The sequence below is a fragment of the Carex rostrata genome, chromosome 12 (genome assembly GCF_964058835.1).
Source record: "Carex rostrata chromosome 12, lpCarRost1.2, whole genome shotgun sequence".
NCBI lineage: Eukaryota > Viridiplantae > Streptophyta > Magnoliopsida > Poales > Cyperaceae > Carex > Carex rostrata.
In genome coordinates, this window is record NC_135929.1 from 9,216,847 (window position 1) to 9,235,830 (window position 18,984).

Sequence of the window (18,984 nt, forward strand, 5' to 3'; positions counted from 1 at the left end):
CAATAATCTATCCTATAAATCATGGAAATTGGAAGAACAAAATTTATGCAAAATAAATAAATTCACAGTATATCCTGTACAGGAAGGAGAGAGCCTCCACTCCACTAACTAGAAGCAACCATAGATGAGATAGTGATTCTAACTTTCTATTTATTTTCTCAATTTTCTACACAACCTTCCTATCCCCTATTAATATGTCTTGAGATGTCCCCCTCAGATGAAAAACTATTTTTCGAAACTTCTGAGCAGTCTACCAGCATCTCAGAAAATATAAATTATGCTCTCAGATATTTTTTTTAATTCTTTTAAAGTGTTTATCAATTGGTGCCACTTTGTTCTCCTGCTTCGGATGAAGTCGGTACGTCCACTAATGACTCAATGTCAATGCTCCCAGTGCGACTCTTTCGGTTTCTCTGCTTTTCGCATTCAACAAAGTAACTTTTAGAAATTTTCTTCATTAATAATTGATAAACATTGGAAATGAGGCTAACAATTCCACAACTTCATATGATATACATTGCAAATGACACTAAGCAGGGTTAAATCAAGGATTAACTGCAGAGTCGAAGCTCTAGTAACCACTCAATTAAACCTTGGAAATTTTACGGTGAACCAGTAATTTATACTGACAAGTTCTTAACAATTATGAGAATTCATAATGATTAAATTCCTTGATTAAAACATATTACCTCTCGAGGCAAGGCCTCAACAGCTTCAAGCATCTGTACAATCTGGCTCATCTTGGGTCTCTTATCGGCATCAGGGTCGACGCTCCGAAGAGCAACTAAAAGGACCCGTTTGAGAGCTCGTATGGTTGGCTTTATATCAAGTTTCGGGTCAACTACCTCATCAGTTCTCTTACTTCCAACAATCATTTTCACCCACTCAACAAGGTTTACCTAATAAAGAAAAACATGGCATCCATATGTAAACAAGGTTAATCGTACCTGCTTATTCCTACTTGAAAACACACAAGAACATAATCGTAGATTCTTTATTTTAATTTTTTTTGGTTGGGAGGGGGGGGTCAGAGTTCAGAATGGACCCTGTTTTTAATTTGGTCAAGGTTCCTAATTCTCTGATTCAATCAGTTATATCGTAAATTAATGTCGAGCCTACTTTAGGATGCATGATTAAATACCTATAGATAACCTAAGGAAGCCTACTTGAAAAAATAATATTTAGAAGTTCATGGGCCACTTAGAACAAAGAAAAAATTCACGAGTCATATTGAGAAATACACATGATTTCAGGACAGAATATTGGATTTTTGACATCATTTTTGAAAAATAATTATATAGCATAAGTGAAAATAAAAAATGATGTAGCATCTGACCTCATTATTAGGACGGCTATAATCAATAGGATCCCTACCGGTCACGGCTTCAAATACAAGAACCCCAAAACTATATATATCACTTTTCTCATTCAGCATTCCTGTATTTGCATATTCCGGTGCTACATACCTGGAATTAAACAAATATTTAAAAAATAAAGTTAGAAAACAACCCCCTCATATATCAGTAATATTAAAATAAGAAGAAAAATAGGTAAAGGTTAAGGACATATGTTGTACCCGTATGTACCCATCACTCGAGTGGAGACATAACTTTTGTCTGAACCCAATAGCTTGGCCAATCCAAAATCAGACAATTTACCGCTAAACTCCTCATCGATTAGTATGTTGCTTGATTTTATATCTCGGTGCACAACTTTGGGGTCAATTCCCTCGTGTAGGTATGCCAGCCTGTTTGCGTTAGATTTCATTGACATGTTCAGAGCAAGTGAAACCATCACTAAATATAAATATTCTATGGCACCTATTTCCCTAATTTAGCTTCTTAGAGGAGGCCCAAATCCCAATACCACCTCAGCTAAGCTTTTCAGAGAATCTTTAGTTCAGTAAATTAGACCAAGTATACCACAATTTGCATCAGAAAACATCCATCCAAATTAAATTGCACTTGACAAAATAGAAATGGTACTTTAGTCTGTAAGCACTCCTCTGTGGGACATGGCACTAATGCCCGAATGAAACTTGCCACTAATTTTGAGGGACATGGCACAATTTTGTGCAAATTGTACTCATGAAGTATCCACTAAGCCCAAAATTAAACTTGCCACTAATGCAACTAAACCTTAAAACCAACATTATAATATGGATATGAAAACTAGCTAAAATGCCATATGACAATTTCTGAATCGGGGCTAATATCGATCAAATTTAGGTCATAGACTTACGCCTTGGCAGTACCAAGTAGTATCTTTACACGACTGTCCCAAGTAAGCACTCCTCTGTGAGACATGGCACCATGGAGCCACTGTTCGAGGTTGCCATTGTTCACATACTCATACACAAGCATCCTATTAAATTATTAAGAAAAAGAGGAACATAGATAAGTAAAAGATAACATGATTAGCTCAACTGAAATGAAAACCTAAAACTCTCATGGTCTATTCAAATCAGCATCTAGTAAAAATTTTGTTTTAGCTTGTAACAGATAGTACCGTTGCCAAACTTTGCGATAGACTAAATTCACTGCCAATTAGACTTTTTTGGCTCCTTCATTACACAAATTCTTATCATTTTTTTTTGCTATGGAAAGAAGATGTTCTTTAAGGTTGCCTCGGTCATTGAATTAAGTTGGAATTAATACCTTCATTAAGCCTAAATTTAACCCATTGGACCTGAACTTACCCACAATTGTTTAAATATAGCATTAAAAAAGCCAAATAAACTAACTAGGAAACCAGAAATGGTAATATTGTATATATCAGTATCACTACAATAACAGCACCCAGGCAGGATGGAGCTCTCTAGGGAGTCTACTGGTTATATTAAATGGAGCACAATTTGAATTGGTATTATTCTGATAAAAAAAAAGTAACAGGCAAAAAACGACAATAATAAAAAATTTAGGCCTTATTTGTGACAAAAATAGCCCCAACCTGTGGGTTCCTTCAACACAATAGCCGAGAAGCCGCACTAAGTTCTTATGACGAACATGGCCTATGGCTTCTACTTCCACTCTAAATTCTTTCTCAGCTTGTCCCCTAAAATACAAACACAATGAGAGATTCAGTATTCCACCAAAGCATCCAGACATTATTGGTGATAAAATCGGCATTACATAACACCACATCTGGAACAATTAAAGAGACCTGACACCTAAACCACTATTGTGTTCAATTTGGTCCCCAAATTTTCTTTGTTTTTAAGCAACCCATATACTTTTCTTAAAATCACCCAAGTCCTTCCTTAAGCTATATTTTGCAGTGTTAACATGGCAAGGGTCAACTGGGCAGCTGCCCCACCAAACGATTAGAACTTAAATAAATAAAACCTATTAATTTTTTATTTGTTCTTTTTTAATCTCCACTAGAAAACTACCACAAACAGCATCATTAAAGATAATCCTAGGGAATATAATAGCTAACTAAATAGAGGATAGAAACCAAAAGCTCAGAGGGAACATTCAACCAATCTCAAAAGGGACGCAGGACCATTTTTTGGATATTCTTCAATAAATAAATAAAATAAAATAAATCAACCACAGAAACTTACACATTGTTAAGAATCCTCTTAACAGCAACTTCAGTGCCATTAATTAATTTGCCCCGATAAACAACCCCGTAACCCCCTTCTCCAATCACATTCTCTTTTGAAAACCGGTCTGTGGCCAATTCAAGGTCACGCAAGGTAAACCAATGACCCCACCCAATGTGGGACAACTCGGGGAGACCAACTAAAGGAGACGCTGCATATGGCCTTTTACCCTGTCCAGACCCACCGTCAGAATAAGAACTCCCGGCCCGATCCAGGTTACCACCTGAGTTGCATTGGCTTGCATCATCTGCTTCATTTGATGCCTGGCTATCAATGTACTTACTTTTGGGTGAGAATGTAGGGTTTTCCGGTTTGTTGAAGTTTTCGGCGAGACTGTGATTGTGAATTTGTGAAGTGTTGACGGAATCGACGGTTATTTCTTTCGAGACAGTGGGGATTTGGGGCTGAGTGTAAAATGTGTACTGGTTATTTACGGTTGAATCCTTGCTTTTCCGCCGAAGAGAGGCCCATATTAATAGCATTAGCAAAATCGTTGAGGTTAGAATGCCGATACAAATTGCAATCAGAACCCACAGTTTGAGGTGGAATATCGGGGTAGATTGTGATAATGCATCATTTAAAGACGACATTCTCCCTCTTTCTTTCTCGATTTCTTTTGTCAAAATTTTAATTCATCCAGAGAATTGAAGTACAGAATAATGCTTATCCTACAAGAAAAAAAAAAAGAAAATGTCCCTTGAAATTTGCAAATTATGGAATTGGAAATAATTGAAGAAATTAACTATTTTATATGAAAAAATAAAAAATAAAATAAGGTACAGTGTATGATTGGGCTTCTTTTCTTTATTTTTTGTGAGTGTATAATTGGCATCCTTGTGGGATCATAGATATGGACCTGGTTCTGATACCATAAATCTGAAATTCTGATACCAAAAATCTTAATTCCATCTAGCTATTAAAAATTGAGCACCAAATTTAGATGAAATTACCTCCTTTAAGCAGATAATTCAGTCCAGCCGATCTCTACTTCACCAAGAAAAAACCTTGGTCGACAACAATGGGAGCAATTTGAAAAGAGATTTGAGAGGTTGGAAGTTGGAGCTTGATTTTGTTTCCTGCTCCAGCAGCATTTGACAGCTTGAAAGTAGACAACTTGCCTAAATTGTTTGCAATGGCAGAAATGCACACATGTAGAGAGAGAGAGAGAGAGAGAGAGAGTAAAGGGAAAGCAAAGGGGGAAGGCAAGGATTGTAATTAAAGGTAGGCTTAGGAAAAGAGAGAAAATTGATTAGGAGTTGAATGGGAGGGAAGAGAGAATTTGGAAAGGAGATGAGGTCAACAGAGAAAAAAACAGAGAGAGAGAGAGAGATAAAGCTTTTGCTTCGCTGGCACCTGCTCACACTGCAGTCTTGCTTTCTTTGTTTCCCACTTCTAAATCTTTATAAATTGTTTTCTCTACTTTTACATATCAACCCTCCCAAATATTTATAATACATTCATACTTCTCGGATCCCAATGGAATAATATCTGTTCAGTGGTTTTATTTTATTTTTTTAATCTTTTGTCTGTCAGTGGATGAGTGGATCCCAATGAAATGCAGATAGGGGTGAAAACGGTATTAATAATATCCAATCCATTGTATTTGAAAATTTAAACGTGGATATCTGATATTTGAATGTTCGTGGATATTTGATATCTGAATATCTATGTAAATGTTCATGTAAATAAGGATGTTGATATGATTTTACGTTTTAATTATCTGTTTAATTATCTATATCCGAATAGTAGATATATATTATATATTTTAATATATATTATGAAAATTTCATGTTATTTATTTTTATAATTAGATTAAACATTACGAACTTTAATGTTTTTTAGTGTTTTTTATATTATTTTCATAAATATCTAATTTGATTTAGATCCATATCTGTATCTGTTTGATATCCATATTAAGAAAATGAAAAAAGAGATATGGATATGATTTTACCACTATCTGCTCTGTATTTGCTCTGTTTTTACCCCTAAATGCAGATGCATGAATGGTTTTAGATTTTTCAAGACGGATTAATTTTGAATAAGTAGAGAGATGAAATGGTTTTGAAATATGGTTAAATTTAAATATAGTACAAACTTAAATTTTGATAAAAACTTATATATAGTGCATACTTAATTTTGTACTAGTATAAATAGAATTTAGACATGAAATGATGGGATTGATTGGTAAACCCCATGACATTTAAAAATTCAAAAAGTAAGAAAATTTTCTTGAAAAAAAAAATCTAAATAGATTGTTGGACGTGGAATTGTGGACAGCTGACATTTAAAAAGGTATTATATAATTTGAGCAAATTTTAATAATTTATGTCAAGAGTATTAAAATAAAAACCATGGAAACCTCACACTTTCCACAATACATACATGTTCATACGTAATTACGTATTATGTATAAAGTATAAACATAAATATTATATTTCAAATTTAAATTCCATTTATAATTATTACTAAAAATTATCAAATTAGATAAATATCTGGGTCTTAAATTCTATCCGTACGCTCTCTTTCTGAAATTTTTAGAAACCATAAATAGAAAAAAAAATTATCAAATCAACTTGATTAGTTTCATTTTTATAAGAACTATAATGACATTTCGATCTGAAAAGATTTTTTTTTTACGTACAATATTTTAGTCTGAAGTAGTTTCACAAATTTTGGAGAAAAATCGTGTGATTGTGGACTGAAAACTTGTGAAACTATCACGGGCTAAAATGACAATTCCGATTGAAATGCCATTTCAATTCTTATGATGTTTATAAAAACAAAATTAATCAAGTTGATTTGATAAATTCAATTTTTTATTTACGGTTTTTAAAAATATTCCTCTTTCTCTGTCCGTTTATTATATATTTTTTTTTAATATGAAGTACTTATCTGTTTAGAAGCTGACATATTGTCCTTGTAATCTTACCGCTTCAATTTTTTATTTGATTCAAGTTATATATATATACTTGGAGTGAGTCTATGGTACTATGCATATCACGGGTTGTTACCGTGCTACAGCTCTATATTCGAGTTTTCAAATTCTAACAGTCGATCCGAACCGTTCATCTTGTTCTCCATATTAATATGTGTTTGGAGACCAAATTTTACATTTTTTGAAAAAAAATTTACTATTTTTTTAGATATTTAGAAAATCACTTGATCTGAAAATTATGGACCATTCAAAAACAGTGATTTTCAATAAATCTAAAAAATAGTAAAAAAAATTCAAAAAAATGTAAAATTTGGTCTCCAAACACATATTAATAAGGAGAATAAGATGAACGATTCGGATCGACCGTTAGGATTTGAAAACTCGAATATAGAGCCGTAGCACAGTGCCAAATCGTAATATGCATAGTACCATAGACTCACTCTATATACTTGAGTAGAACTAGGGTGCTCTTAAGCTCACCAAAGTTTTGGTGAGCTTAACTCTAAAACTTATCAAATCGATTTCAAATAACGAATCCGAACCGTTGAAACCCGCCTAAGTCAAGTGGTCAAAAAACGTTCAAAAATGAATGCACTAAAATTAATTTATTAACCTTGTAATTTTGACCGCTTGACTTTATACTAAATTAATTCGAATGTTTAAAAATTTCATATGTAGATGCATCACACGTAAGATAAACGGATTTCAACAGTTCGGATTCGTCATTTGAAATCGATTTTATGAGTTTTAGAGTTAAGTTCATCAAAACTTTGGTGAGCTTAAGAGTACCCTAGTTCTACTCTATATACTTTTATCTATTGGTGTGCTATGATCATTCATTGGAGCAGATAACAACTACCGATTAATTGTCTATTGATTTTTTGTGTTTGTCTTTTTGCGTAATTTGACACCTAATGTGCAATAAATTGTAAATACAAAATCGTAGTTAAGAGGAACTCGTTGATTGAGTTTCAAAATGATACCAAACAATATTGGACTTTATCAGCCGAAATGTTTATGAATACAATTTTAAAAAAAATATAGCCCAAAACACCTTCAAAAATTCAAAAAATATCAGAATCTCCAATTTAATCTGCAGCTTCATTCTAAGAGGTCGCATATTGAATTTTGGATTTTTGGAGGACCTCAAATTAATCTGCAGCCCCTTAAAAATGAGACTCCAGATTGAATTGACGGTCATAATATTTTTGAAATTTCACATAAAACGTAATTTTTTTGGAATAAAGTATAAATAAAAATCTCGGCTATCAGCGGTAGAAGTAGAACTATAATTAATGATTATTATTATTTACATAATTTTAAAAGGGTTTTCAAAGTTGTAAAAATAAATCATTACCAAAGGGTCTAACTATTATCAATATTTTGTTTTAAAATATGTCACATGTCTTCTTAAACAAAAAAGTGCATGGTTGAATGTCTTCAGAGAATCAATTTTATAAAACAAAACACAAAAAATCATGATTACATAAAATCATAAGCGGAGTTGAGTACAAACAAAGGGATCAATTGATTTCCATTTTTTTTTAAATTTTTTATATATGTATGATTTTTTATATTCAAAGTAAAATATCAAGTGAAATTGACCCATCTGCAGAAAAAAATTATATAATTGACTCATATATTTGTTTTGATTCTATAGTTTGAAAATTTAATTCCACCTCAAAATAAAACTATTTTTGAAGAGCAAGAAGCTCTTAATAAACATTATCAACCATTTTTGAGATGCAATACTTTGAGGTCGGTAATGCGGGAAAAACAGAGTATATCAGAGATATAATGTAGGAAATGTTGTTGTAATTGCATCTATCAAGGGTCCGGCTAATTTGCTGCTGGCAGCATTTTAGCCGGAGGTGCTGTCGGGTTTTTTTTTTTATTTTGTGATGTCCAAACAACAAATCCAAACAGTTAGATGTTTAATCTATATTATAATCTACTTGGAGACCAAATTTTACATTTTTTTGGAATTTTTTTACTAATTATTAAGCTAGTTTGAAAACCGCTGTTTTCAGTAAATTTCTGCAGCATTGAAATCAGCGGTTTTCAAACCAGCTTAATAAATAGTAAAAAAATTCCAAAAAATGTAAAATTTGGTCTCCAAGTAGATTATAATATAGATTAAACATCTAACTGTTTGGATTTGTTGTTTGGACATCACAAAATAATAAAAAAAATCCGGCAGCACCTCCGGCTAAAATGCTGCCGGCAGCAAATTAGCCGGACCCCATCTATCAATACAATCTTGATAGCCACTACCAAATTTTTTTTTTTAAAATAAAAAAATTCTCAACCAAACACCCCAATTATGTCACATGAAATGTTGCTTCTCTTTTTGAAGAAAATTTTATAAAGTAAAAAACATCCATTATAATAGATAGAAATGAAAAAAAGATTGTGAGTCTCAAAGCATTTTAAATCTTGGCCAGATCCAACCACATGTCAAGAAAGTATTGAAATCCTTTAAGGTACAGTTAGGTTCTCTTGACAGAAAAATAATTGAGAATTATTAACATTAATTTCTCCACCTGATATGGATATATTTGGTCCTTTAGATTCCAAAACAAACAGTCCAGATTTTGTCAAAAGCACCAGTTTGATGCAACAACAATTGTAGAAGATCCATGACTAAATTAGAGGACCCTCCACAAAGAGGTATATAATCAATCACACATGTAGAGACTTTATTAGACAAAAGAAAGCAAATGGTTAGTTGGCATGCTTAGCACTAAGACAATGTTTATTGGCAGTTGACCTTGGAATCTTGCTTTTCATTTTTTGTATTCCAACCCTTGGATTTTAACATTTTTATATTCATGTCCATGGTTTTGTTACTCTAGACTATGGGTGGCAAAAAAAAAAGCTCGTAGTTTGTGACTTGATCGTTACTCGCTCGCTGCTAACAGCTCGCTCGTTATTGGACTGAGCTGTTAACGAGCCAGCTCGTCACTAGCTCAGTCTAGAATTAATGAGTTAGCTTGCTCGCGAGTTAGCTTGGCTAAGCATCAATTTGTAAATTTGTATTAACTTGTATGTATTTTATATTGTCCAGCTCAGTTAAGCTCGGTCTAAAAAATTTGTAGAAATTACGAGATGCAACCAGATCCAATGAGCCAGCTCGTCAGCTCGCGAGCTAGATTGGTTCAGTTCATGATGATTTCAAGCTGAGATTTCAGTTTGAATCTCTAATGTCACCTCACTCATAACTTGGTCAAACCAATTCGTAACGAGTTCAAAGTGAACCCAGCTCGTTGCATGCCATCCCTACTCTAGACTTTGCTTTATATGAAAAAATCGGATCCCAATCTGCTACTGTTCTAATGAGAATAGCAACATCCTGCTCTTCAATTTTCTCTCTATCTCCTTCTTCAAAAGTAAAAAGAGGAGAGAGAGAAAGTGGAGAGAGAGAGAAGAGCATGACATGGTAGGGATTTAGCAATCAGCGGATCTCATTCCGAAAAAACCTTGGGTCGGTTAGTATAAAGTATGAATATGATGTGTAACAGGTAGGTGTCGTTATGATTCCGTATGCCTATTGTCACTTTATTAATAGTAGAAATAACAAAAATGATATAAATGACTATCACGGGGTTTGAATCGGTACGATCAAATATGAGCAGTTTTTTTTTTTTTTTTTTTTTTTTTTTGGAATAAAATATGAGCAGTATCAATATAGATCAATATTATAGAATTAGGGGTGTTCAAATGGTTCGGTTTGTTCAGTTTTTAACTGAACTAGAAAATTTTAGTTTAAATGGATTGGTTCGGTTGAAATTTTCAAATTTTGAATACATTCGATTTAAATAGATCGGTTCGGATTAGACTTCTCAAAACCGATTAAATTGAACCGAACGGTTTGTATTGGCGACTCTAATTTTATTGGTGTTATCATTATTTCATTAAATCAAACCGGACTGAACTAAACCGAACTTCAATTGTTATGTATGACAATGTATTATTTTTGTTAATAATGGTACCAATAGATTTACTTCGGTTTGAACTGAACAAACCAAAATTTATTTCGGTTTGTTTAATTTGATTCGGTTCAGTTCTATTTTTTGGAAACCGAAAAAAAATAATTTGATTATTTTACTTTGATTTAAATACCATTTGAACACCTTATCTAGAATAATAAAGACGGGAGTTTCAATTCATTTTATTCACAAATAAGGACCTTTTTGTTACAATCTTTTAAAAAAATAATAAACTAAATTAACATTAACATGAGTTCTCAAAATATTTCAATTGTATCTCCCTGTCCTAGATGGTGTGCAACTATTAACAGCATAGCTAATAAAATGATATTTTTTACAAAATTCATGTCAATTGTTTTTATTAGTTTTTAAAATATGGTAACTAAAAATATTGGGATTTTTTTTTGTGATTTTTTGCAATTTGTTTGTTCTGAATCTTCTGTAATACGAAGCAGAGGTGTAACGGGTCAAAATAAGCACATATACGGGTAAGAAAAATGACTCGTTTCGCGATTACACATTCAATTCCCTACATTGGATCTGACAAGCGAAGAAAAAATATGGGCCCCACCACGACCTGCTTTCTACGGGCCAATGACGAGGAAATCTGCGGTTATTCTTTTAGATTTCCTCATCCAACCGTTGATATTCGTCAAGATTCGTGTATGACGAAATTCAATTTTTTGTAATTAATAAAATGAGATCCTTGATACACCACTGAATGTTAGTTTAATAGATATATATTTTATAATTGCATACAAGTTAATTAGATATTTTGAATTAGAAATCTGAATTATATCCGTATTTGTATTTGTATCCGTTTAATATTCGATCCGTATTCGTATTCATTTAATATCAGATTTCGTATTCGTATTAAAAAAATATATATACAGATACAGATATGGTTTTACCACTATCTGATCTGTTTGCAATCCCTAATTGTATGTCATGTATTAATTGATTAGTTTAGTGTAGATATGGTATGGAATATGGATGTATTTTTCCTTCTTCAAATTAGTTGAAACGTAGTCTAAAAAACACAATGTTAATTGCATGATTATTGTTAAATATACAAACACTAATATTAAATCTTCACATATGAAGATGTAGTCATTTATAATAACTAATAATTTTATTCCTAAGTGTTTGTTCATGATTTTATCATTTTTTTTTTGAAGAAATACTAAATATTTTACATATTTTATATTATACTGCATCCAATTCTTCATGTATACTTTAATGTCTTTTTAACTTAAGACTGTGCTTCAAACAGCAGATGTAGAGAGAGAACAACAAATTCACTGTCATAGGTGAGAGCCTGCAAAATTAAGGCTAACCATACAAGTTGGCCTGCTCCAGAAGGAAAGAATAAGAGAGAGAGTGGAGGGGAACAGAGGAAACAAGTAATATTCGGAGGAGAGCGTCACGTAGATGTTGGTAAAATTTGTTACCCTCAAATCCGGGTGTTGATTTTACTGTTCGAAGAGTTTGCCTCCCCTCTGATTCTGGAGTACAGCCTAAGAGGCATCCGTCTTAATTTTTGCTCTTATAATTATGGTTAACAAATTGATTTCTACATACAAATATAACTAAAAATGTTTTGATTGAGGATTATAGAATTTTAGAAATAATTAATGTTGAAGCAAATTTCTAACTAATAAATGAATTTGAAGGGAAGTTAGAAATCACGGTAATCACATGCAACCCACCTCTTTTTAATTTATTTGGGGCCACCTTCTGGTAAGCAATAACCATTGCACAAATCAAAGCTTAATCATACTTGCACGCATGATACATGTTTTTTCTCTTCTTCCTTTTGTTTCTTTTTTAAAGGAGGAAAGTAATATATAATATTTTTAATAGAGTAAAGCTAATATACACTTAAATGTACCGTACACTTAACCCTAGGACCGTCAGATTTCTTTAAAAGTCGTGTAGATTCTTTAAAAGTCGTGGTAGCACGAATCTCAAAGCTAATTGTACGGTCCTAGGGTTAAGTGTAGGGTTCACTTGGTACACTTAAGTGTATATTAGTTTTACTCTTTTTAATATATTATTATGAGCAGGGTTTAAATATTTTTATTTTTTTGTTTCCATATGATTTCATTTTAGAATTTTAATAATTTAAAATTTAATACTTAAACATAAAAAAAAAAAAATACTAGACATGATATATATACTTTCTATATGCACCTAAGAGCAAAACTATGGTGTGATGTGCTCACCAAGAGAGATTGATGAGCACACCTCCAAAAGACTATCAGATTGGCTTCAAATTGCGAATCCAAACTGTTGAAATCCAAGTACTTCGTGAGTGATGTATGTGTATATAAATTTTTTAAAGTTTCGTATTCATTTAGTATATGGTCAAGCGGTAAAAAAAATGATGAAAAATTAATACACAAGACAATTAAAAAAAATTAAACTTATAAAATGTTCATTGCTTTGACCGCTTGATCACGTGCTAGAAAAATTCGAAACTTGAAAATTTTTACATGTAGATTCATCACTCACGAAGTACTTGGATTTCAACAGTTTGGATTCGTAATTTGAAGTTAATCCGATAGTCTTTTGAGTGTGTACTCACCAATCCCTCTTGATGAGCACATCACACCCTAGTTTTGCTCTTATAAAGAGCAAAATACATTAATATGGATGAGTTGTTGATTTTTCAACTTGTTGATTCATATTAAAATTAAAGTAATTATTTTTTATGTGCACGTAAGAAAACAATATAGAATATATTTGATGTTTTTATTTTGATATATAAGTATTATAATTGTTGTAATTGAAAAAAATAAAAAAATGAAGGCACCAAAAAATCACAACCATAACGGTGTTTAAATCCTCATTTGATGTATCTGCCCACTCTGGAGAATTATTTGATAAAAAGATCAAACATCAAATAACCCAAATTGATAATTATATTTATATATATCTCTCAATGGAAATTCAATCATTTTTTATTGCATCACTTTTGAAGTACGTCTTATTATACAAAGAATAGAGAATGTTGCTGGCTTGCTGCGTTTCTATGAATTTTATTTTGCAAGTACCATGCGCGGAATTCAAATCCGGACCGTTCAATCTGTGTTGGCACAAATATTAAAGATGCTCTGTGCGTTTTATCTCAAGCAGGATTGGCTTGAATTTTGATCAAACAGTTGAGATGCATTAACTCAACTTAAGATGCTCTGTGCGTTTCATCTCAGATCGGATTGGCTCGGATTCCGATCAAATTGGATGAATGCGTATTCTCTGCATTAACTCAAAAGAGAATCTTTTGAAATAATAAATTTCAACCGTCTGATTTTAAACGGAGCCAATCTAGCTTCTATCTATAATATAGAAATCCTTTAACATTAGTACGGATCTAATCCGCACAAAATTTAAAACAGATTGAATAGTCGAGATGCATTAACTCAAAAGATTCCCTTTTGAGTTAATGCAGAGAATATATATGAATTCCAAATTGGATCTCTTGAGGCACCTGAGGTACAATAATAAATTTTGGACCATTCTTCTAACCTGACACAAATCTGAAATTAATCTGAACCATCTGTTTATATATATTACACCTCAGGTACTGTTTAAAAGAAACTGGGGCTGCAGAGTGTCTACAGTTTGTAACAAGAAGATTTAATCTGACGCTTAAAATATTTTTTTAGGAGAACTGACTCTTAAATCTTAATGCATATTTATTGATTTATTAAAATTAATGAAAGATGACAAGGTTATGACATTTGAGTGATCTGACAAGATCATAACATCCGAGTTCATTAGAAAATTGACAGATAAAATATTGATTCAGACAAATTACTCTGGATATTATAATAAATTATTTACAGAAAACTGGATGAATAATGATATAGTTTGTTTGATAATAAAAAATATCATCCCTAAGTTGTAATTTTCATAAAAATAAATAATATCAGCTATTCTAGACGAAACATATTAAAAATTAGCTTAAGTTGAATACATAAACTTATTTCGGTTTTATAATAAGGATTTTAAATAAGGGCAAAATTGATATAAAGAGAAAAAAAAATAGCATGCACTTTGACAAAATATAAATCCAATATTTTATCCGTCAACAAGTGTCATTTTTTGCCGAAATTTTATTAATACCATTTATAAAATAAAGGGAAAAAATAAACCAAATACCTTGAAATATTGGAGAATTCAAAAAATACCCGGGCTGCCAATTCAATCTGCGGTCTCATTCTTTGGGAGGGGAGGCAGATTGAATTGGAGCTCCCAAAAATCTAAATATCAGTAAATTATAGTTTATTTTTGGATTTTGAGGAGCCTCCAATTCAATATGCGACCCCTCAAGAATGCGGCTGCAAATTGAATTGACAGTCCGGATATTTTTAGAATTTTTTAGAAAAAGTGATTTTTTGGTTTTTTTTTTCAAGTATAGTATAAATAAATTTTTTGAAGAAGTTTGTGATCACATGTCATCAATTTTGGCGGTGAATGTAATTGGTGAAAAGTGCACCGTTAATTAAATGCTGGGTACCAAACGGCGTGAAACAAATGAAGTTGCTCATTCTTACTATCGAAATTTTTATTTATATCATATTTCAAAAAAAAAAATGAACTAAAAAATCACATTTTTTGAGTATCTTATTTCATGATGAGATCAGTGTTATGGAAAGAGATGAACCGAAGAACCTTTTTCAAATGATTCTTACATAAATTATTGAGATCCAACTATTAATTCGATTGCAGGAAAAATTCTGATGCGATCCAATCATTCCTCCGGTCTCATCTATGAGATAAAAAAAAAATCATCTTTTTTATTTTTTATTTTTTATTCTAAAAATAAAAAAATTGGATTATGTAGAAACTCGAACTTATACCTGAAAAGGGAAAATTGGGCTTTTGACCCGTTTATCAGATCATATCAAATCATGGCCCATGTGATATTAGACAGAGAAATATACAAATAATCATGGCCCATGTGATAGGGGTGGCAAAAAAGCTCGTAGCTTGTGGATCGATCGTGACTCGCATCTAGTTCGCTCGTTAATAACTCGTTCGTTAGTGAACTGAGCTATTAACAAGCCAATTCATTATTAGCTCGACCCAAAATTAACAAGTTTGAGCTGGGGCTTAGCTCGCTCGCGAGCTGGCCAGCCAGTTCGGTTCAAATATGAATTTGTGTAAATTTAGTATGTATGAATTTATTTTGTGAACTGTGTTTGTATGAATTTGAAGATTTAGTAATTTTGTATGTATGAATTTAGTTACAAACTTAATTTATGGTAATTGACTTTATAATACATTATCTAAAACATTTGAGCTTTTGGCCCACGAGCTGACTCGGCTCGCTCGTTGCAAAAACAAGCGAGCCACGGACCACTTTTTCAGTTCGGATTCAAATGTTGACTCGCTCGTTGCTAAAACGAGCGAGCTATCAGCTTGGTCTAGCTCGGACCGAATCGGCTCGTTACCAGCCTACTCTGAGATATCTCATATCTTGCGCAACTTTTTTAAAAATCTCAACTGTTGCAACGCGTTCTGCGCGAATCTCACAAAGGTCAAATAATACTGGCACCGGACACGTCGGTCACGCAAAATATGAGATATCTGAGAGGATACGCACTCCTAGAACCTAGAGCTCAAAAGAAGATTGTCTGAGGCGAAAGAAAACAGCAATCCGTGTGGGGCTTTAAAAGCCTAAATTTTTCAGCGTTTGAGATTTTCATTAAATAATATGTTAAGTATAAATACTATTTGGAATGAAACCATTAAATTTCAATAAAAACAATAGTGTGATATTTGTACACTAATTATAATATAGTCAGTATTGGGAACAATTTCTTGTTCGATTCAAATGGGTTGATCCAACTCGATTCGAACTAATTTGATCCTTAACCAACTTACTAATTAATTAGATAAATATGTTACGTATTTGACACCTTTTTTAATGATCAACCGTGGATCATTAATTTATGTTTATTATTAGTTGGATAAAGTTTTTAATGTTATATTTGTTTGCATAAATAAATGAGAAAAAGTAAAACGTTTGATAATAGCACTTTGAATCAAAATATTTATCTCTTAAATTAAATATAGTTAACCAATACATCACCATTTTATTATAAGATATCCAATTTTCTGAACTATATCTCATTCAAAAGTTAGATTTCTAAAATCATTTAAAATATAAAAAAAAATTAAAAATGGAAATTCTTGTTCTGAGATACTCATGTAGTTTTTTAAAAAAAAAAAAATAGAGGTAAAACCTCTATTTGATTGATAATTGCTTGATTACATGAGTCATGTTACAAAACAAGTAATCTAAAAAAATAAAAATGAAAAATCTAACCTGAGCTCAAGAGTTGCATTTAATTTCAGCCTATAAAACAATTAATGAAATAACATAAAAGCCAAAAAGGCAAATTGATTTAGCATCTATTGCCGCATGCCCTTTATTTATCAGTACCATCTTTATTTTTCTGGTTCACCAAGGCTGAACTTAATTTCCAATGATCTTTGATTTGTATCATCAATTTTGGAACTGTTCATTCCGAGTCTCTAAAGATCCTTGTGCAACGTTCTCTTCATATGATGAAGTTTGCGATGAGTAATAATGAACTCTTTCTGAATGTGTAATTTTTGTTCAATATTGGTGGAGATACCCATGTAGTTCTTCTTTATATACCTGTGAAATGACTTAGTCAAATTATTATCCAAATAACAAAACGTCAGTTGAAACATCATGTCTCATAACATGAACTATATAAAAAGAAATGTGATTATAATTCAATTTTACTTATTAATATATCTATAATTGTTAGAAAAAATGAGGAAAATATAAATTGGCTATTTATTTTATTATTAATACTTGTTTTGTAAATTATAAATAAAAATTTATAATAAGCATTAAGAAAATTTTAAACTGAAAATTCTTCAATAATAAACCTCTTATTTTGATCTTCTCCAATATTTTAAATTCTCAATAAAGAAAATTTTATATTTGCAATATGTTCTTGAGTAACTAAATTGTCATAAAAGATCAGAAAAATAATATATATTCTTGAAAATGAACAACACCAAATTATGTCAAAAAACATTTAAATATATAGTCATAGATATCGGATGTGGTACATTTAGCGTTTCTCCAAACGCTTATAATGTGAGAATATGACATTATATCTTTCAACTCTTTTCAATAACAACGCCACTTACATGACTAAGTCTATGCTACTAGGCTCTATTTATCTATGAGCCTCTCTCTTTTACAAGATAACCTTCATTTTCTGATTGGGCTTAAAAAAATACCCAATCTAGTTAACCTAATTAGACAGTTTGTACATTAACCAGAGTACTTTTAATTGGGCCAATCAAGTAGAGTATTAACAATACCCTTAACGGGTATACCCTACCCTACCCGCCCGTGTCCGCCGCCTGGGGTACCCGTGCCCGAGTCCGGGTATGGGTCGGGTACTCGGGTACGCAGGTAAGGGCAAAAACCGGACCGGACCCGGTTTTTTTGATCAATACCCGAGACGTACCCGTCCCGGGTATACCCGTACCCGAGACGTACCCGTACCCGTCCCGGGTATACCCGGGGTACCCGTACCCGCCCGAGTATAAATACACTACCAATCAAGTCGCTAGTCGCTAGAGCCTAGAACTCGAGGGAGAGATTCTCTGAGACAAAAGCTAACAGCAATTCGTGTGGTGTTACCTTGATGTCTCATAAACCATAGTCACAACTCACAAGATTCGCGAATTAAACCTGAATTAAATACAAATAATTTATTTTTTTGTAATGCTGAACCGAACGCCGAATTATTCGGTTGACCGAATTAAACCCTAATAATTCGCGAATTTTACGAATTTTTCCCGAATTTCCCGAATTTTTTCCGAATTTTTTCCATAACATTTTTTTTTGGTTTTTTTTTTTCTCTTGCAGGACTGAGATATCTGATCCAGATAGTTTCAAATCATTCACAAATTATATCTGAATTATTCCCGAATCACTAATTTTGACCTTGCCGAACCGAATCCGAATAATTAATTTATCACTGTGTCATAAACAGTAGGATTTTGCTATTTTGTGACGGTCTTTTATGTGTTCAATATGAAATCTTATGAAATTAAGTGATGTCTACACATATATTCAAATAAAATTATATAAAAGTAGGTACTAAGAATCAACTTTTTATATTATAGATGTTGCATTATGTTATGAAAATAAAAATAAAATAGAGCTCATATGTTAAATATAATCATCATTACACTAGGGATCAATTTCTTATTCGATTCAAATTGGTTGATCCAATTCAATTTCATATGTTAAAAAAAAATAGTATGATATTGTGATCATTCACATAATGTGATAATATTATTGAGTAACTAAATTGTCATAAAAGATCAGAACAATAATATATATTCTTGAAAATGAACAACACCAAATTATGTCAAAAAACATTTAA

At 32.0% G+C, this 18,984-nt stretch overlaps 1 protein-coding gene across 2 annotated transcripts; it reads right to left on the bottom strand.

Annotated features, from left to right (window-relative positions):
• Nucleotides 1-42: 42 nt before the first annotated feature.
• On the bottom strand, nucleotides 43-4,808 carry LOC144562711 (putative receptor-like protein kinase At2g42960). 2 transcript variants are annotated; one of them, XM_078311953.1, is made up of 8 exons: nucleotides 4,558-4,808; nucleotides 3,566-4,275; nucleotides 2,950-3,054; nucleotides 2,242-2,364; nucleotides 1,577-1,747; nucleotides 1,337-1,466; nucleotides 690-899; nucleotides 43-413 (listed from the first exon to the last, which is right to left on the bottom strand). In XM_078311953.1, exons 2-8 carry the CDS (start codon nucleotides 4,195-4,197, stop codon nucleotides 318-320), a joined length of 1,467 nt encoding a protein of 488 aa, XP_078168079.1. In that variant the 5' UTR covers nucleotides 4,198-4,275; nucleotides 4,558-4,808; the 3' UTR covers nucleotides 43-317. The 2 variants fall into 2 exon arrangements, with proteins under 2 accessions (XP_078168079.1, XP_078168078.1); XM_078311952.1 differs by having other exon boundaries at nucleotides 43-416; nucleotides 4,558-4,695.
• Between the last annotated feature and the right edge of the window lie 14,176 nt (nucleotides 4,809-18,984).